Below are 22890 nucleotides of genomic sequence, written 5' to 3'. Positions count from 1 at the left end.
AAAAATTGCTTCTTTGTGTGTAATGTTAGATTTCGCCATATATTTGATTATATCTCTCTGTCTGTCTAAAGAGGCCAATTTTGAGATTTAATCCTATTTAATTAGATCTTCCAATTTTAGTACACACAGAATACTGTTTGCGCAAATATTTTAATTTAATTTTTTTTTCTTTAAGGACTAAACCAAATCCAAATTTTAATATATCTTTGGATAGCAGAACCCCAATAATATTGTACACACTAATCATGAAATAAATATACTATCAGCAAAAGAAAATGTAACCGAAAAAGCAATGATAATCTTCTTTTTGAATCCGTAAGTGATGCAAATTCGGACCACAGGCAAAGAATTTTACATGGTCTTGTCATACGCCAAAAAAAAAACTCTGATTCAATCACGAAATTAATTGATCCAATTAAGTTTTTAACTGAAATGTCTACAATCACGAAAATGACATTAAAAAATACTTGATTAAAAAATTAATTGATTTCAATAGCAACTTTCAATTAATTTTAATTGGTTCAATTAAAAGTTGAATTGATGTTGATTGCAAAACTCATTTAATTTTTTCATTAAAAACGTGACTATTTGCAATTACTTTTTCAACTGATTTAGTGCTTTTAGTTTGTTTGAAATAAATTTTTAGTTAAAAATTAAAAAAAAGAAACAAGTATATACGGCCGTAAGTTCGGCCAGGCCGAATCTTATGTACCCTCCACCATGGATTGCGTAGAAACTTCTACGAAAGACTGTCATCCACAATCGAATTAATTGGCTTGTGGTATCTTAAAACTTCTTAACATCGTTTTCTAAATTGTTAGTTAGTCCATACGTGGTATATATTAGACAAAAAAGGTATGTACAGGTAAGTCTACAAATAATTACAAATCGATATGGACTTTTGCACGGTACGTACAGAGCCAGAATTGAAATATGGGGGTCGCTTATAGGTGGGCTATATACAATTATGAACTTGATATGGAGCAATTTTTGTGTGATTGGTGATCGATTTATCTGAGGGTTATATAAAGGGTGATACGGTCAAAATTTGGTTAAGGCAAAACGCGTGTAAATCGGTGAAATCGTTTATTTAAAAAATCAAAGTAAATTTCTTTTTCAAGTTCAATTAGTATAAAATTCAGGAAAAATATTCAGTTAGGCTTTCGCTTTTCCAAATCCGAATTGCCGGGCCTCACGTTTGACACCTGCCATCAGATTTTGTACAGCCACCTTGGCCACCTTCTTCGCCGCAGAAAGCCAGTTTGCCTTGAACTGCTGTTCGTCCTAAGCAGTTTTTTTGGTCTTCTTTAGGTTCCGCTTGACAATAGCCCAGTATTTCTCAATTGGGCGGAGCTCTGGCGTGTTGGGAGGGTTCTTGTCCTTGGGAACCACCTGCACGTTGTTGGCGGCGTACCACTCTATGGCCTTTTTACCGTAATGGCAAAATGCCAAATCCGGCCAAAACAGTACGGAACAACCGTGTTTCTTCAGGAAAGGCAGCAGACGTTTATTCAAACACTCTTTCACATAAATTTCTTGGTTGACAGTCCCGGAAGCTATGAAAATGCTGCTTTTCAAGCCACAGGTACAGATGGCTTGCCAAACCAGATATTTCTTTGCGAACTTTGACAGTTTTATGTGCTTGAAAATATCTGCCACCTTCCGCCTTCCTTTTGCCGTATAAAACTCCTGTCCCGGAAGCTGCTTGTAGTCGGCTTTGACGTAGGCTTCGTCGTCCATTACCACGCAGTCAAACTTCGTCAGCATCGTCGTGTACAGCCTCCGGGATCGCGCTTTGGCCGTCGTATTTTGTTTATCATCGCGATTTGGAGTCACTACCTTCTTGTAAGTCGATAGTCCGGCTCGTTTTTTGGCTCAATGCACGGTTGTAGACGATACACCCAGCTTATTTGCGGCATCTCGGAGAGAGAGGTTAGGGTTTCGCTTGAAACTACCGGCAACTCTCTTTGTCGTCTCAGCGGCTTCCGGTTTTCGATTTCCCCCCGATCCAGACTTCCTGGCTGTCGACAAACGTTCCCCAAACACTTTAATTACATTTGTAACGGTTGATTTGGCAACTTTTAGCGATTTTGCCAGCTTTGCGTGCGAGTAGCTCGGATTTTCGCGATGCGCGAGCAAAATTTTGATACGCTGCTTGGACGGCATTTTGACAACTGAAGAGTGAATTCCAAAATCAAAATAGGAGCAACATTCTACACACACACCTTCAAAATGAGGGGTGTTCAGGTTTTTTAAATGCAAAATTGAAAGAAATACGTCAAGTTTATATTGACCAAATTTTGACCGTATCACACTTTATAACTATAAACCGATATGGACCTAGTTAGGCATGGTTGTTAACGGCCATATACTAGCACAATGTACCAAATTTCAACTGACTCGGATGAAATATGCTCCTCCAAGTGGCTCCAAAACCAAATCTCGGGATCGGTTTATATGGCGGCTATTTATGGTTATGGACTGATATGGGCCACTTTTGGCTTTTGGTTAAATATCATATACTACCACCACGTACCAAATTTCAACCAGATCGGATGAATTTTGCTTCTCCGAAAAGCACCGGAGGTCAAATCTGGGGATATGGGGACTATATATAATTATGGACCGATATGAACCAATTCCTGCATGGTTGTTGGATACCATATACTAACATAACGTACCAAATTTCAACCGAATCGGATGGAATTTTGCTCTTCCAAGGGGACCCGGAGGTCAAATCTGGGGATCGGTTTATATTGGGGCTATATATAATTATGGACCGATGTGGACCAATTTTTGCATAGGTGTTTGAGGCCATATATTAACACCACGTACTAAATTTCAAGTGAATCAGATGAATTTTGGTCTTCCAAGAGGCTCCGCAAGCCAAATCGGGGGATCGGTTTATATGGGTGCTATATATAATTATTGACCGATATGGACCAATTTTTGCATAGTTGTTAGAGACTATATACCAACACTATGTACCAAATTTCAGCCGGATCGGATGAAATTTGCTTCTCTTAGAGGCTCCGCAAGACAAATCGGGGGATCGGTTTATATGGGTGCTATATATAATTATGGACCGATGTGGACCAATTGCATGGTTGTTAGAGACCATATACTAACACCATGTACAAAATTTCAGCCGGATCGGATGAAACGTGCTTCTCTTAGAGGATCGGCAAGCCAAATTTGGGGGTCCGTTTATATGGGGACATACGTAAAAGTGGACCGTTATGGCCCATTTGCAATACCATCCGACCTACATCAATAACAACTACGTGTGCCAAGTTTCAAGTCGATAGCTTGTTTCGTTCGGAAGTTAGCGTGATTTCAACAGACGGACGGACGGACATGCTCAGATCGACTCAGAATTTCACTACGACCCAGAATATATATACTTTATGGGGTCTTAGAGCAATATTTCGAAGTGTTACAAACGGAATGACAAAGTTACTATACCCCCATCCTATGGTGTAGGGTATAAAAATCATCCCTTTTTTAATTGACATAGTCTTCCGAGTTTGATTAAAAATTTAATTGTATCAATTTTTTTCATTAAAAATTTTAAAATTTTCATTTACTGACTTAATGTTTCCATCTTGATTAAAAAGTTAATTGTATCAATTAATTTATTAATTGAAAACCTTTTTAACTTCAATCAAATTTTTAATTGGAAATATTTTGGTGATATTTTTTCTGTGCATAGGAAGGAAGTACTCACAGAGAAAACTTCACGAACATTTTTCCAATTCAAGTCTTAATTGAGTTTTAAAAAATATTTAATTACAAATTTAATTGATTCAACAAATTTTGTAATTGAAACAAAAATCAATAAAAAAATTGGTAGTATTAATTATTCTTTAATTGGATCAATTAATTTTTTTTATTGACTTTCACTTAATTTTTTAATTGATACTATCATTTCTGTGATTGAAGACATTTCAATTAAAAAATTAATTGAATCAATTATTTAATTTGAATCAGAAAAAATTTTTGTATGTGCTCCATTTCCGTGCCCCCATATCAACCGATCCCCATACTTGACCTCCAGAGCCTATAGGAGGAGCAGAATTCATCCGATCCGGTTGAAATTTGCAACGTGGTGTTAGTAAAGGGTGATTCTTTTGAGGTTAGGATTTTCATGCATTAGTATTTGACAGATCACGTGGGATTTCAGACATGGTGTCAAAGAGAAAGATGCTCAGTATGCTTTGACATTTCATCATGAATAGACTTACTAACGAGCAACGCTTGCAAATCATTGAATTTTATTACCAAAATCAGTGTTCGGTTCGAAATGTGTTTCGCGCTTTACGTCCGATTTATGGTCTACATAATCGACCAAGTGAGCAAACAATTAATGCGATTGTGACCAAGTTTCGCACTCAGTTTACTTTATTGGACATTAAACCAACCACACGAATGCGTACAGTGCGTACAGAAGAGAATATTACGTCTGTTTCTGAGAGTGTTGCTGAAGACCGTGAAATGTCGATTCGTCGCCGTTCGCAGCAATTGGGTTTGTGTTATTCGACCACATGGAAGATTTTACGCAAAGATCTTGGTGTAAAACCGTATAAAATACAGCTCGTGCAAGAACTGAAGCCGAACGATCTGCCACAACGTCGAATTTTCAGTGAATGGGCCCTAGAAAAGTTGGCAGAAAATCCGCTTTTTTATCGACAAATTTTGTTCAGCGATGAGGCTCATTTCTGGTTGAATGGCTACGTAAATAAGCAAAATTGCCGCATTTGGAGTGAAGAGCAACCAGAAGCCGTTCAAGAACTGCCCATGCATCCCGAAAAATGCACTGTTTGGTGTGGTTTGTACGCTGGTGGAATCATTGGACCGTATTTTTTCAAAGATGCTGTTGGACGCAACGTTACGGTGAATGGCGATCGCTATCGTTCGATGCTAACAAACTTTTTGTTGCCAAAAATGGAAGAACTGAACTTGGTTGACATGTGGTTTCAACAAGATGGCGCTACATGCCACACAGCTCGCGATTCTATGGCCATTTTGAGGGAAAACTTCGGAGAACAATTCATCTCAAGAAATGGACCGGTAAGTTGGCCACCAAGATCATGCGATTTGACGCCTTTAGACTATTTTTTGTGGGGCTACGTCAAGTCTAAAGTCTACAGAAATAAGCCAGCAACTATTCCAGCTTTGGAAGACAACATTTCCGAAGAAATTCGGGCTATTCCGGCCGAAATGCTCGAAAAAGTTGCCCAAAATTGGACTTTCCGAATGGACCACCTAAGACGCAGCCGCGGTCAACATTTAAATGAAATTATCTTCAAAAAGTAAATGTCATGGACCAATCTAACGTTTCAAATAAAGAACCGATGAGATTTTGCAAATTTTATGCGTTTTTTTTTTTTTAAAAAGTTATCAAGCTCTTAACAAATCACCCTTTATATGGCCGCTAATAACCATGCCAAAATTGGTCCATATAGGTATATTGGTCCATATCGGTTCATAATCATAGAGCCAAAAATAATCTACCAAAATTTTATTTCTATAGAAAATTTTGTCAAAATTTTATTTTTATGGAAAATTTTGTCAAAATTTTATTCCTATAGAAAATTTGGTCAAATTTTATTTCTTTAGAAAATTTTCTCCAAATTTTACTTCTATAGAAAATGTTATCAAAATTGTATTTCTATAGACAATTTTGTCAAACTTAATTATATACGTATTTAATCGGCCTTATTTAGTTTAATATATACCACATATGGACTACCTTGCAATTTAGAAGACGGTGTCAGGAAGTTTTAAGATACCTTGCCATCGGCAAGTGATACCGCAAACCAAGTAATTCGATTGTGGATGACCGTCTTCAGTAGAAGTTTCTACGCAATCCATGGTGGAGGGTACATAAGCTTCGGCCTGGCCGAACTTACGGCCGTATATTAATTAATTAAAATTTTAATTGTCATATTTAGTTAAAAAAATTTTAATTTCTTAAACTCATTTTCAAAACTGATTTTCTTTTTTTTTAATGGTTGCGAAGGTTATTTGGTATCAATTCAGTTAATAAATGATTATGTCTTCAACATCAATCAACATCTTTAATTGGAAATGTTTTTGTGATATATTCGTTTGTGCATACACCGCGACAAGAACATAATCTACGCGATCATAGCTCGTCCCGCTTAACTGTTCACGAACAACTACCCTCATTATGTCCTTGCCTATTGGTTTTATTACTCGTATTATACTGTTGTCGAAAAAAATTTAGATTCACAATACTGCGCATTACACAATGTCTCTGTGACCACCTACAATCGCCAAATTAGCTTTATTGCAATTGGGTGGAATCAATTTCGGTAATGCAGAACCGTTCATCAGTAAAATCAAACTTTGACATAGCTAACGTCTATTTGCATACATAGTACAAATTATGTTAGGTTTCAAGGACTGGCAACTTTGAATGTTGATCCAGGTATACTTAGGCTGCTAGACGAACTGCTAATGAAGAGACGTATTTCAGCCACACTTGGACAAGCAAACATACAAAGGTATGCGAACAGAGGCACTCCCCAAGGAGGAGTTGTATCACCTCTTTTTTGGAATGTTGCTATAAACAACCTTCTGGTTTCCCTAGAAAAAGAAAGGATAAAAGTGGTGGCATACGCAGATGATGTGGCGCTAGCAGTCAGGGGAAAATTCCCATCCACAATCAGAGATATTATACAGAGAGCCCTTTGGATGACTGAGAAATGGGCGAAAGAGAATGGTGTTGGTGTTAATCCAGCAAAGACAGAATTAGTCATGTACTGCAAAGATAGCAAAACTCCCACGGTTAAGCCTATATCCTTAGGCGATACTGAAATTCCCTTTAGTGAGTGTGCAAATTACCTTGGCGTTATTTTGGACAGGAAGCTGAATTTTAAGCTTAATATTGAAGAAAGAGCGAGAAAAGCCACGGTAACTTTGTAGTCGTGCAAAAAGGCAATAGGAAAAAAGTGAGGACTAAAACCAAAAATTGTGCATTGGCTATACACGGCAGTGGTTAGACCTAGAGGTGTGCGCGTGACACGAAATTTTCGTGACACGCGTGATTCACGCGTGAGTCACGTGATTCGTGAATGAAATTTTGACCAAATCACGTGAATGTGCGTGAATGGGACTGAACAAGAATGTGTCGTGCGTGAACGTGCGTGAACATCAAATTCTGTTCGTGAATGTGCGTGAGTAAATTTTTTTCAAAATCACGCTCACGACAAAATTCACGTTCACGAAAAAATTCACATTCACGAACAATTCACGCTCACGACAAAATTCACGCTCACGAAGAAATTCACGTTCACGAAGAAATTCACATTCACGAAAACTTCACACTCACGATGTCATTCACGTTCACGAAATAATTCACGTTCACGAAAAATTCACGCTCACGAGAAAATTCACGCTCACGAAGAAACTCACATTCACGAAAAATTCACGCTCACGATGAAATTCACGTTCTTCTTGTGCAAAATGTTAAGCAAAGTGGGGTAAAACTCTGGCTTCTGGGGCCATATAAGTTCATATCGGGCGAAAGCTATATATGGGAGCTATATCTAAATGTGAACCGATTTCAACCAAAGTTGGCACGCATAGTTACAATGCTAATTCTACTCCCTATGCAAAATTTCAACTAAATCGGAGCAAAAAATTGGCCTCTGTGGGAAAATAAGTGTAAATCGGGCGAAAGCTATATATGGGAGCTATATCTAAATCTGAACCGATTTGGCTGATATTTGGCAAGTTTTTCGAGACTCATAAAATATTCGGATGTACGGAATTTGAGGAACATCGGTTGATATACACGCCAATTATGACCAGATCGGTGAAAAATATATATGGCAGCTATATCTAAATCTGAACCGATTTTTTCCAAAATCAATAGGGATCGTCTTTGAGCCGAAACAGGACCCTATACCAAATTTTAGGACAATCGGACGAAAACTGCGAGCTGTACTTTGTACACAAAAATACACCAACAGACAGACAGACGGACAGACAGACGGACATCGCTAAATCGACTCAGAATTTAATTCTAAGACGATCGGTATTCTAAACGATGGGTCTCAGACTTTTCCTTCTTGGTGTTACATACAAATGCACAAACTTATTATACCCTGTACCACAGTAGTGGTGAAGGGTATAATAATGATTGAACATTTTTACATTTTTAAATTGAAAACATACTTCCAAATAACAAATTAATAATTTTCGGAAATAATTGGTTTCATTGGTTCATTAAATTTTGGCTTAGATGTAAAAAAAATAATTCTATATAGTATAATTATAATATATGTAATTATAATATAATAAAAAATAAAATAAGTAAACAATAACACTATAAATCATTGATTGCCTCAATTAAAAATTAATTAAGGTTTTCGGCCAAAATCAATCCAAATTTTAATTGAATTTATATTTTGATTTGATTAAAATGTTAATTGTATCTGTTAATTTTTTAATTGAGTACGTTTTCAACTTCAGATTTTTAATTAGAAATATTTTGGCGAATTTGTGTGGGTTGCTCATTTGTATCACGAGCGAGAGTAAGTTTTTAAGTTCGTACTCATTCGTGAATTACATTTTTTCGTTTGTTTTGTAAGTATAATAGTCGTGAACGTGCGTGAGTTGCATTTTACATCGTAAGCGTGCGTGAATAGTTTTTTTTTATGAATCGTGAGTGTGTGGAAGTATGTTTCGTTGTTCGTGAACGTGCGTGAATAGTTTTTTTTCGAATCGTGAGTGTGCGTGAATAAGTTTGTTGTTCGTGAACGTGCGTGAGTTGATATATCCCGTCGTGAGCGTGCGGTAGTCACTATTCTGCAATCGTGAGTGTTTATCTTTGCAGAATTTTGGTTCGTGAACGTGAGTGAGCGTGAATCAATAAAAACCTTCGTGCGTGAATGTTACGAATTCATTCGTGAGCGTGCGTGAGTGTGAGCAATTCCAAAACGGGCGTGCGTGATCGTGCGTGAATGTTACGAATTCATTCGTGAGCGTGCGTGAGTGTGAGCAATTCAAAAACGGGCGCGCGTGATCGTGCGTGAATGTTACGAATTCATTCGTGAGCGTGCGTGAGTGTGAGCAATTCTAAAACAGGCGTGCGTGATCGTGCGTGAATGACATTTTGAATTTGTGGGCGTGCGTGAGCGTGCGTGAAAACTCCCTCACGCGCACACCTCTAGTTAGACCTATAATGCTATATGGTGTTGTAGTCTGGTGGCCGGCACTTCACCAGCCGACAAGTTTAGATAAAGTTCAGCGTATGGCGTGCTTGTGTATCTCAGGCGCATTCAATAAGACAGGAACAGATTCCCTTAATGTCATGCTGCATCTATTGCCTTTACACATTTTGGCCAAACAGTCAGCTGCAACAACGACTGTGCGGTTGCGCGAGCTATTGCTGTGGTCGCAAAAAAATTACGGTCACAGTTCGGTCCTCAAAATAATGCCAGATGTGCCTAACGTAGTGGATTAGACTCTGGCGAAACCACTTTTCGACAAAAAGTTTGAAATTCTAATTCCCAATAGTGAGGCGTGGTGTACACAGACCCCGGGGAATAAACGATATATAGATTTTTACACTGATGGCTCCAAATTGGATGGACATGTGGGTTTTGCAGTATATTCCAAAGATCTGGAACTTCGAATAGCGAAAAGATTACCTAATCACTGTAGTGTTTTTCAGGCTGAAATATTAGCCATAAGAGAGGTGGCGAATTGGCTGAGAAGTAATGTTCCAAAAATTGTTGGCATTAATATATACTTAGACATTCAACCTACAATAAAATCCATGGACTCTGTGTTCCTTAACTCGAAACGGCCATCGACTGCCGTAAATCTCTCAATGAGATGGCTGAGCAGTACAATATTCACCTAATATGGGTGCCTAGCCATAGGAACATACCGGGGAACTACGAAGCAGATGAGTTAGCAAGGCTAGGAACTACCTTACAGATTCCAGGGGAACTAGAATTTGTTGGTATGCCCCTAGCTACCTGCAAGCTCATGCTGCGTGAGAAGGCTGTTATGATGGCAAATGTTCGATGGGAGAATTGCAAGGGTTGTAACGACACCATTTAAACTTAAACCGCACACTAGATATGCTAATGTTCTCGAGACGTCAGATAGCACTCCTGATATCTGCTATAACGGGTCACTACCTGGTAGGCGAATTTGCAAAAACTATTGGCGCGAAGTATAATGACTATTGTATGAGCTGTCATGATGTGGAGGAAAAGGAATCAATTAAACACCTCTTGTGTGAACGTCCTGCATTTTGTGTAAGGCGTAAGCGAATTTTAGGGGCATATAGCTTTAGATTACTGGCGGACATGGAAAACGTTAACTTAAGCAGTCTGTTAATATAATGTTAATTGAGGAGGTTCAGTGGTTAAAACTAGAAGTGCCCACATGTAATAGGTACTTTTAGTTAAATGTGGTATCACAATGGACTGAATAGTCTAAGTGAGTCTGAAACTTAATCGGGCTGCCACTTTAACCTAACCTTTAACCTAGGTTTCAAGTAAAAATCGTCTTTGCCTCATATTTTGTAATGCAAATTTTTTTATAGAACTACGAGGGCAGTTCGGAAACTTCTTAGCCTAGCACAAAAAGCGCGGTATAAACAGAAAAAATTTAAGTGTTTTCGAATCTTCCATCTCTGTTATGTTAAAAATCGTCTTTGCCTCCTATTTTGTAATGCATACTTTTTTATAAAACTACTATAGCCAAGATTTAAAAATTATCGAATTTTAAGACGATTTCTTATAGTGATTTCGATTGGTAAACATATATTGCATCTTTTACACCTTTCCCCCCATAAATTGAGGATTTTTTGTTCGATTGGAAAATCCAGTGCAGCCTATCCAAAATTTGCAAGTTCAAGGTGTAACCCATCGCAAAACAATGGTTGAAAACAAAAAAGAAAGTGTATAACGCGGTTATGGTGGTTGCTTTTCAATTTCTTCAACACAGCTGACTAATTTATCATATATCAAGTACAAACAAGTATATACGGCCGTCAGTTCGGCCAGGCCGAAACTTATGTACCCTCCACCATGGATTGCATAGAAACTTGTACTAAAGACTGTCATCCACAATCGAATTACTCGGGTTGCGGTAACACTTGCCGATGGCAAGTTATCTTAAAACTTCTTAACACGGTCTTCTCAATTGTAAGTTAGTCCATACGGGGTATATATTAAACAAAAAAGGCCGATTAAATACGTAAATAATTCAGTTTGACAAAATTTTCTATAGCAATAAAATTCTGACAAAATTTTCTATAGAAATAAAATTTTGACAAAATTTTCTATAGAAATAAAATTTTCTATAGAAATAAAATTTTGACAAAATTTTCTATAGAAATAAAATTTTGACAAAATTTTCTATAGAAATAAAATTTTGACAAAATTTTCTATAGAAATAAAATTTTGACAAAATTTTCTATAGAAATAAAATTTTGACAAAATTTTCTATAGCAATAAAATTTTGACAAAATTTTCTATAGAAATAAAATTTTGACAAAATTTTCAATAGAAATGAAATTTTGACAAAATTTTCTATAGAAATAAAATTTTTACAAAATTTTCTATAGAAATAAAATTTTTACAAAATTTTCTATAGAAATAAAATTTTGACAAAATTTTCTATAGCAATAAAATTTTGACAAAATTTTTCTATAGAAATAAAATCTTGACAAAATTTTGTATAGTAATAAAATTTTGACAAAATTTTCTATGGCAATAAAATTTTGACAAAATGTTCTATAGAAATAAAATTTTAACAAAATTTCTTATAGAAATAAAAGTTTGACAAATTTTCTATAGAAATAAAATTTTGACAAAATTTCCTATAGAAATAAAATTTTTACAAAATTTTCTATAGAAATAAAATTTTGACAAAATTTTCTATAGCAATAAAATTTTAGTAGATTATTTTTGGGAATCGGCTATATATAACTATAGACCGATATGGACCAATTTTTGCATGTTTGTTAAAGACCATATACTAGCACCATGTACCAAATTTCAGCCGGATCGGATAAAAGTTGCTTCTCTTAGAGGCTCCGCAAGCCAAATCTGGGGATCGGTTTATATGGGGGCTATATATAATTATGAACCGATTTGGACCAATTTTTGCTGGGTTGTGGGAGATCATATACTAACACCATGTACCAAATTTCAACCGGATCGGAAGAATTTTGCTCCTCCAAAAGGCTCCAAATCTGGGGATCGGTTTTTATGGGGGCTATACGTAAAAGTGGCCCGATATGGCCCATTTTCAATACCATCCGACCTACATCAATAACAACTACTTGTGCCAAGTTTCAAGTCGATAGCTTGAAACTTGACGAATATATATATATATATATATATATATATATATATATATATATATATATATATATATATATATATATATATATATATATATATATATATATATATATATATATATATATATATATATATATATATATATATATATATATACCATATCACATCCGACAAATGTGTTGGGTGCTATATATAAAAGCTTGTCCCAAATACATACACTTAAATATCACTCGATTTGGACAGAATTTGATGGACTTTTACAAAATCTACAGACTCAACAATTTATTTATGATTTATCGCTCGATATATATGTATTAGAAGTTTAGGAAAATTAGAGTAATTTTTACAACTTTTCGACTAAGCAGTGGCGACTTAACAAGGAAAATGTTTGTATTTTGACCATTTTTGTCGAAATCAGAAAACCATATATATATGAGAGCTATATCTCAATCTGAACCGATTTCAATCAAATTGGGCACACATGACTATATTACTAATTGTACTCCTAGTGTACAATTTCAACCAAATTGGGCCTAAACTCTGGCTTCTGGGGCTATATAAGTCCATATCGGGCGAAAAATATATAGGGAAGCTATATCTAAATCTGAACCGATTTCAATCAAATTTGGCACACATGACTATACTACCAATTGTACTCCTTGTGCAAAATTTCAAGCTAATCGGGATAAAACTCTGGCTTCTGGTTCCTTATAAGTGCATATCGGGCGAAAGATATATATGGGAGCTATATCTAAATCTGAACCAATTTCAATCAAATTTTGCACACTTGACTATACTACTAATTGTACTCCTAGTGCAAAATTTCAACCAAATTCGGCCAACAATCTGGCTTCTGGGGCCATATAAGTCCATATCGGGCGAAAGATATATATATATGGGAGCTATATCTAAATCTGAACCGAATTCAATGAAATTTTGCACACTTGACTATACGACTAAGCGTTATGTTTGTACAAAATTTGAAGCAAATCGGTATAAAACTCTGGCTGCTGGGCCCATATTAGTGCATATCGGGCGAAAGATATATATGGGAACTATATCTAAATCTGAACCGATTTCTTCCAAAATCAATAGGGTTCTATTCTGACCCAAATTAGGAACATGTGCCAAATTTGAAGGCGATTGGACTTAAATTGCGACCTAGACTTTGATCACAAAAATGTGTTCACAGACAGACGGACGGATGGACGGACGGATGGACGGACGGACGGACAGACCGACAGACGGACAGACGGACATGGATATAGCGACTCAGGGACCCACACTGAGCATTATTGCCAAAGACACCATGTGTCTATCTCGTCTCCTTCTGGGTGTTACAAACATATGCACTAACTTATAATACCCTGTTCCACAGTGTGGCGCAGGGTATAAAAAATTATCCGAGAATTCAGTCTTTTATGGTACGCAACAATTCCATTCATATTTTAGTAACATGAAATCTTTGAATTGTCATAATTATTTTTTTTAGTGTGGAAACCGTAAGCATTCGTTGGCAGTAAGTTTTACAAATACGTCTTTCTCTCAATTACCTACACTGAAAAAATACACGGAACAAAAAATATCACAAAAATTTTCCCCAATTGAAATTTTTGAAATTGAATTTTGACAATTTTTCGATTACAATGTTAATTGATTCAACATAATTCTTAATTAAAAACGAAATCAATCAAAAAACCTTAGTGTATAAATTCTTTATTGTATCATTTCTGTAAGTGAATAAATTCAAATTAAAAAATAATTGCCCAGCATAAAAATTTTGAAGTTCTTCTCAAGGCACAACTTTAATAGAACTTCCAAAAATGCTCTCCCAAAGATGTTCTTTATTTTAACTGCACAGGAAGTTCATTTGAGTCAATTTCTTTATAACTTGTTTTTCTTTCATATTTTTAATGGGAAATTATTTTTTTTTTGTGTTTCAAATAGGTTAAAACAGATTAAGAGTTAATAAAATGGTGCAAATTATTTAAATCGAATTTTTGAAAATATTTGCTCTCAAAAGTTCCAGACAAGCGTTATAATGCCTTACAAATCATAAAAAATTTTAAAAACTAATTATTTGTCAAAATATCACAACATTTCTTAATTCACATCCAAAACACTGAATTCGCCTCACACATTAAGAAGTGATGGAAATTCAGTGCAGCGGCTGTTGAAATGGTGGACATCCGTGCTATGACAAGCCCATGTTAAATTCAGCGCTTCTGCGTCAATTTGGCACCACTTCCGGATCCAAAAAGAACATTTTCACTACTTTTTTGGCGACGGGTTTTTTGCTGGGTGAATGAAGACAAAAAATATTTGTTTTCAGCACATTAAAGATTATGCAACTTAAATATTAGGATATGCAATGTATACAATATTAAGAAAAATTTTTTTTCAATTTAAGAAGTTTTATTTAAAAGGATTTTAAAAATCTTAGTTTTAAATATTTTTCCATTGACAAAAAATATATTTTTTTTATATTAAAGGTTATGCATATTTTTATATGGACACTTAACTACCCATCAAATATGAGCTTCCGAAAAAGTAGTTGGGAGCCCCCACCTAGTAATCCGGAAGTAGTGCAAATGAATTTTACATGGGATTGTCAGAGGTTGTAAGTACTCCGTGAATCGATTCGAGCTACTTCTCGAGATGTTCTTTATTATTATGAATGAAAAATGAAACTGAAAAATGCAAGTTGAAATCTCTTTCTCGGTTAATTTTCTATAAAATATTTTTTGAAAAATTATTTTTTTTATTACTTAAGAGAAAATTTAAAATTCTTGTAATTTGTACAACCATCTCAAAAGAACTTTCGTGGAAGTGAAAAAGACAACTGGCATTTTTTTCATTTTAATTTTTTATTGATTTTATATTCTATTAAGCTAAAATTTAGATTTTGTTGAAGAACTTTATCGGAAGAAAAAAATCAATGGAGGATCCCGGGATGCTCCTAAAAAAAGACATATTTGTGGAACAACTTCAAATTTTGTTTGCTGGGTAAAAACTATCCTTAGCATTTTTTTGTTTTTGTAAGTACTACAGATATCATTTTGCTCAGTGTCCGACCTATGCTAGCACGTTGCTATTTATTAACAAAAGTCCAGATAATGAATACCATTAAGTATGATTTTCCCCATTGTGTTGCGATTGCACCACCAGTACAACCATTCCATGGCAAATCCAATAAAACTGATTAATATGCCAACCAACCACAGGTAGAAAGCACCTTGCAGTATATCCAAATTCAAAACCACTTTCTTCATGCTCAATGATTCCGTGGATGGTCCAGCATCTAGGCCACTGGCACTATCCTCATCATCATTCAAATCCAATTCGTCTTCGTATTCTTCAAAAAACTCCTGGGATTTGTGGGCCTCTGTATTGTGTGATTCCACTTGGGTCCAATGACGCATGAAACCAAATTCATGAAAAGCACTAACCACCTGTTGAAATTTGTGTATGAAAGGTGAGCCTTTGGTCACCACATATGAGATGGTTAGAGTACGTAAATACTCTCGCACAATGTGATAGGAGGGACGTTTAGTGGTCTCATCGAAGGTATGGGCCAACAGCTCCTTGGCAATTTCATCATGAAGGATTAGAGCAACATTGGCATTTTTCTGTGTTACCTCAAAGGCGAATTTATCCGCATGGCTATTGGTTGGTATACGAACACCAAGTCCATTGATTAATTCATAATACCGGGGATGTAGAGTGACCTTTATGGCATCGAAGACAATGTCATAACCATATATGGGAATATGAAGATGAGACAATTCCTCAAGGCTATCCATGTCAGGTTCATATGTGGGTTGAACAAAATTACTTTCCAATTTGGCAAAATACATGGTGGTCAGAACATAGCTGAAAAGTATCCAGGCTATAAGGAACTGGCGCAGCGAATTGATGTTGGAAAATGTATTCACGGGTCCACCCAATTGAGTTTTATATAAAATTTCCATGAGTTCATGCCAGGATTTGTGGGATGTTTTACATCCATAGGGTATGTGCTGTACTACATGTTGTAAAATGATAAAGGCCAACAAGGCCACTGAAAAGGTCAAAATCATTAGACGCCACAATGAGTTACTGAAGGCCCTTACAAAGATCATATAGCCAGGTCTCATCTTAGCTGCTGGCACTACTAAATATAAAAAACGTCTTTGATAGGGATACAGTTCTTCGATATGTTCTTTGACATGGTCCAGGGTATAGCGTAAATTGAAACCAATATGGGCCAAACCTGAATGTATATCCTTAAGGGCTCCCGAAAAGGTGCCATTGCGTAAGGATCCATAAGTTTCATTATCCGCTGGTGTTATATAACGGGCCGTGGCATTTAGCTCCTCTACCAAAGCACTGGCTATCCTGCCATCAATGCGTCTATAGCCCTGTGTGGTTGAATTGGGTAGGGGGCTGGCTCTAACTGGATCCGTAAACATGGTTATGGAAACTTGAAAACGATGGAAATTTCGCAACTTATCATAGTAATAGTTTTCATGTTTTCCAATAGTCCTCAAACGAAATCCTTCCAAGGAGAATGGTTCAAAGGTATACAAATGCTCCGAGTCCCAAGCCACCAAGGCGTGGAGAATATTTTTGCTCCATAGGACTAGAAAAAAATCTCTTAAATTTCCCACATCCAATTGTGGCAAAAGCCATATGAATAAATAGCGATGTCCTTGTTTCCAACGTTGATGGGGATTTATAAAATCCAAAATCCTTTGGGCACTTTGTGATGAAGTAACGAGAAATAAATTTAGACTTCCCGAAGTCCGTTCGGGCTCAGTTTCATAAAAATCCAAAGATCTAACCCAAAATGGTAATTCAAATAGGCATTGATGTAATAAAGGCCAATTGAGTTTTACTGAGCTCCTCATTTCCAAGGGCGTAGTATAAAAAATGTTAATTTGAGCTTCTCGCTTTTGGGCCACATCACAGATTTTCAAAGAAAATTCTTTAGATTCTTCAAAATTTGCATCGCCCATCTCCTCCCTACGATGTATTTGATGTGAGAAAGTCCCCTGTATAATTACAGCTACTAGCGCCAGTGAAGCGATAATTTGTTCTAAATGTTCCATGTCTGAATTCTGATTAATAACTGCTGAGGTAAGATATTTAAGCGAGGGTTCATATACCATCATGTCTGGTGCTATCATAAGTAAAAGGCAACTTGTTGCATGTCCTAGAGCAATTTGCTTACAAGAATATTTGCCACTAGCAAACCATAAATGGATGAGGAAGAATAGCCTACTAAAATAAACAAACCAATGTGTACATTATTAATTGGACTAGAGTAATAATGTTACACATGGGCAATACTTTCGTGTAGAAACGAAACAAAAAATGACAAAAATAGGTGTAGGGTTATTATTAATTGACTCAATTAAAATATCAATTAATTTAATTAAATTTTCTTTTATTAAAAAACTAATTGAAGTTTTATTTGAATATTTTTTTCAAATTCAATTAAATTTTTTATTGGAAAAAAAATTTTGTTTTCGATATTTAGTCTCGTTATGATCAATTGGTGGGAGATTGAGACGGAGAAACTATCGCATTTAATTACAGCCATGTAAACTCTTTTGTTTCATCTCAATCGGCCACTAACCAGGCAATATTTATCCATCGCAATGATGTTCATGCATTTCAATCACCATGAAAGGGTGGTTTTGGTGGTAAATATTTTGACATTAATTAATTGTTGCTGGCAATATGAAGCACAAATATTGACTAAGTTTGGCGAAGCGAGTAAATTGTGTCGATTTCATTAAAATTGTATTGTTATCCCATACAATAAAGCTTAGCTTTATTATTACGGTATACCGACAAAATCTTTGGAAATGGGTACCCTACCACGGTTGCCACTTGTGCCGAAACCAAAAAAAAAAATAATCTACCAAAACTTGAAGAAAAATTTTGCAAAATTTTATTTCTATAGAAAATTTTAGCAAAATTTTATTTCTATAGAAAATTTTTGCAAAAATTTATTTCTATAGAAAATTTTTGCAAAATTTTATTTCTATAGAAAATTTTTGCAAAAATTTATATCTATAGAAAATTTTTGCAAAAATTTATATCTATAGAAAATTTTTGCAAAATTTTATTTCTATAGAAGATTTTTGCAAAATTTTATTTCTATAGAAAATTTTTGTTGTTTTTGATTTCAGCTTAAAACCATGAATTGACTAATCTACAAGTATAGCTTAACCAATAGAGGAAAAGAATGTTTGTCACATTTATTTGGGCAAAGCCCTATAGACTGCAAGATATTAAATGGACTGACAACTCTGAATGTTGATCCATGTATACTTAGGCTGTTAGACGAACTGCTAATGAAGAGACGTATTTCAGCCACACTAGGACAAGCAAACATACAAAGGTATGTGAACAGAGGCACTCCCCAAGGAGGAGTTCTATCACATCTTCTTTGGAATGTTGCTATAAATAACCTTCTGGTTACCCTAGAAAAAGAAAGGATAAAAGTGGTGGCATACCAAACCAAACTCAATAAATACAAATACAATCAGAGATATTATTCAGAGGGCCCTCCGGATGACTGAGAAATGGGCGAAAGACAATGGTCTTGGGGTAAATCCTGCAAAGACAGAATTAGTCATGTACTGCAAAGATCGCAGAACTCCCACGGTTGGGCCTATTTCCTTAAGGGGTATTGAAATTCCCTTTGGTGAGTGTGCAAATTACCTTGGCGTTATTTTGGACAGGAAGCTGAACTTTAAGCTTAATATTGAAGAAAGGGCGAGAAAAGCCACGGTAGCTTTGTAGTCGTGCAAAAAGGCAAAAGGACTAAAACCAAAAATTGTGCATTGGCTATACACGGCAGTGGTTAGATCTATAATGCTATATGGTGTTGTAGTCTGGTGGCCGGCACTTCACCAGCCGACAAGTTTAGATAAAGTTCAGCGTACGGCTTGTGTATCTCAGGCGCATTCAATAAGACAGGAACAGATTCCCTTAATGTCATGCTGCATCTATTGCCTTTACACATTTTGGCCAAACAGTCAGCTGCAACAACGACTGTGCGGTTGCGCGAGCTATTGCTGTGGTCGGAAAAAATTTACGGTCACAGTGCCAGATGTGCCTAACGTAGTGGATTAGACTCTGGCGAAACCACTTTTCGACAAAAAGTTTGAAATTCTAATTCCCAATAGTGAGGCGTGGTGTACACAGACCCCGGGGAATAAACGATATATAGATTTTTACACTGATGGCTCCAAATTGGATGGACATGTGGGTTTTGCAGTCTATTCCAAAGATCTGGAACTTCGAATAGCGTAAAAATTACCTAATCACTGTACTGCTTTTCAGGCTGAAATATTAGCCATAAGGGAGGTAGCGAATTGGTTGAGAAGTAATGTTCCAAAAATTGTTGGCATTAATATATACTTAGACATTCAACCTACAATAAAATCCATGCACTCTGTGATTCTTAACTCGAAACGGCCATCGACTGCCGTAAATCTCTCAATGAGATGGCTGAGCAGTACAATATTCACCTAATATGGGTGCCTGGCCATAGGAACATACCGGGGAACTGCGAAGCGGATGAGTTGGCAAGGCTAGGGACTATCTTACATATTCCAGGGGAACTAGAATTTGTTGGTATACCCCTAGGTACCTGCAAGCTCATGCTGCGTAAGAAGGCTGTTATGATGGCAAATGTTCGATGGGAGAATTGTAAGGGTTGTAAATATGGCCCCATTTCAACTTAACCCGCACACTGGATATGCTAATGTTCTCGAGACGTCAGATATCACTCCTGATATCTGCTATAACGGGCCGCTGCCTGATAGGCGATTTTCCAAAAACTATTGGCGCGAGGTATAATGACTATTGTATGAGCTGTCATGATGCGGAGGAAAAAGAATCAATTAAACACCTCTTGTGTGAGTGTCCTGCATTTTGTGTAAAGCGCAAGCAACTTTTAGGAGCATATAGCTTCAGATTACTGGCGGATCTGGAAAACGTTAACTTAAGCAGTCTGCTAATGTTTTTGGAACAATCTGGTTGGTTCAGCGAAGAAAAATAATCGAGAAGGTTCAGCGGTTAAAACTAGAAGTGCCCATATGTAATAGGTACTTTTAGTTAATGTGGTATCACAATGGACTGAATAGTCTAAGTGAGCCTGAATCTTAATCGGGCTGCCACTTTAACCTAACCTAACCTAAGTGGCCAATGTCGTTTTCCAAGTAGAAAGTCTCCTAGCTGAGACCGCTTTTCAGCTTAACCTAACCTAACCTAGACTGCAAGATAGTTGGTTGGACGCACGTTTCGGAATTACCACATTCCTCATCAGCATCCTCTACTTGCAGCAAAACTATCAACCAATTATCAGAATAAATTCAGGCAGTTCACTAAACCCAAAAGTGATAGTTTTGCTGCAAGTAGAGGATGCTGATGAGGAATGTGGTAATTCCAAAACGTGCGTCCATCCAACCATCTTGCAGTCTATAGGGCTTTGCCCAAATAAATTTGACAAACATTCTTTTCCTCTGTTGGTTAAGCTACACTTGTAGTTTAGTCAATGCTGAAATCAAAAGCAACAACAACGATTAAAGAAAGAAACCAACAATAACAAAACAAAACAAATGAAAAAAAAAATTATTTCTATAGATTTTTGTTTAAATTTTATTTCTATAGAAAAATTTTTTAAAATTTTATTTCTATAGAAAATTTTTTCAAAATTTTATTTCTACAGAAAATTTTTGCAAGATTTTATTTCTATAGAAAATTTTTGCGAAATTTTTATTTCTATAGAAAATTGAATGAGTTGATTTCTACCAATCAAACTATTACAAACCTGGAAAAACACGAAATGTCATCTTTCTAACGCCATCTTGCTCGGTCTTATACAATTCGAGCGATAAAAAAAAAAATGGCATTACAAAATAATGAATTTCTTTTTAATATACCTAAAATATTTCTACTTGGGAATTTTGAAGCTCGATCTCACACTGAAAAAAAGCATACCCGGTTCCAAAGATTTTGTCTTTACTTTAAAAATTTTGGTATTGATTCCGAGCCAAAGAAGAAGAGAATACAAGTAAGGATACTTTTAAGACACAATTCTCTTTTAAATTTAGGTTTTGTGTACTTGCTTCTAGGAAGCAAATTTTAATTTTTCGCATTCTTAGCTTTTTTTTTCTTCATATGCTATCAAAGTCCTTTAAAAACGAGTTAACGACAACTTTATTTTCCAAATTAAGACTCGACTTCCAGTAGAAATTATGCTAAGTTTCAAGTAAAAAACGTCTTTAAAATAAAGTTTTGAAAAACATGTCCTACATTTGAACGATTTTTTGCTTTGTAGTCAAGATGCAAAAAGACAACAAATTTAAAGACAATTTCATTAAATTTAAAGAACTTTTCTGAATTATTAAAGTCAAGTTGACCTTAGCCCAAACATTTTTTCTTTCATGTTATGATACTCATTTTTAAGTCAACTCGCTTAATTATAAGGACAATACGACTTCATTGAAAAGTTTATCGACTTTTGGACAAGGAAAAAAAACTTTATATTTGAGAAATGTGTCTTCTATGGGAAGCAAAATTTGCATTTGTATTTTAAAGACATGAAATCTTTGACCTCACGACAATATTTTTTTCAGTGCAAGATTGATGATCATCTTTGCCCAAATTGTCTAGTAATTGCCATCAGTATTTTGTTATTTATTTTTTTGTATTTTATGCTTTTCTATAACACCATGTTATTCCTTTGCAAATTAAAGTTAAATAATTTATTTATATGATCACTTAGCTAAATACCTTACAAGTATGTGTCCCTAAATCAATTGAAAACTGCGTTTATTTACAGTACAATAAACCCATAGATTTTCTTTACAAATTCGTACATTTTTAACCTTTATTTTGTTTGTCATGGCCAGGCAATGAAATCAATTCTATTGAAAAGTATTTGCGTACGTAAATCTATTTCCGTTCTCATACTAATTGGAGATGCCGTCGATGTAGTATCGATGAAGAAAAAAAAACAAACTATTTTCAATACAGTAAAAAATTGCCAAGTGCTTTTGTATGTTATTTGTTTTTGTCGCTCCCAATCGTCGTCTCTGTTTTATTTTCGGCACTTCGTTTCGTCATTTGCTATTAACTTTTCCTCGAAATAAAATTTTCAATTTATTTGTGAATTGATTGATGGCATTATTGTTGTTTTGAGCTTAAGTTTGTGTTACTAACACTAGACAACAATATTTATTTTGAACATATTTTAAATATTTCTGGAAAAAACTGAAAAATATTTATGTTTCTATAGCACACTAAAAAAATGTTGTCCTAAGCACAAAGATTTCTTTAAATACGAAAGCGATTTAAAGACGCAACTCATTGATACAACGATACATTTTTTCATTGAAGGCGATTGTCCTTATGGTTAGGCGATTCGAATTAAATTTGGGTATCTTTATATAAAAGAAAATTTTGTTGAATTGCAATCAACTTGATTTTAATAAATCTGAATCATGTGCTTTAGATTAACAGTTGTACA

The 22890-nt window shown here is 35.5% G+C and overlaps 2 protein-coding genes across 10 annotated transcripts in view; both read right to left on the bottom strand.

Annotated features, from left to right (window-relative positions):
• Positions 1-22890, bottom strand: part of Spn (protein phosphatase 1 regulatory subunit spinophilin) — a 367965-nt gene that overhangs the window by 159625 nt on the left and 185450 nt on the right. The gene's annotated exons all lie outside the window — the stretch shown is intronic.
• Positions 15458-17527, bottom strand: Ir68b (Ionotropic receptor 68b). Its single transcript, XM_075304263.1, has one exon. It carries the CDS (start codon positions 17525-17527, stop codon positions 15458-15460), a length of 2070 nt encoding a protein of 689 aa, XP_075160378.1.

This window comes from Haematobia irritans, chromosome 4 (genome assembly GCF_050003625.1).
Source record: "Haematobia irritans isolate KBUSLIRL chromosome 4, ASM5000362v1, whole genome shotgun sequence".
Classification (NCBI taxonomy): Eukaryota; Metazoa; Arthropoda; class Insecta; order Diptera; family Muscidae; genus Haematobia; species Haematobia irritans.
Note: the sequence above shows the minus strand (reverse complement) of the source record. Positions and strands in the feature narration are given on the sequence as shown.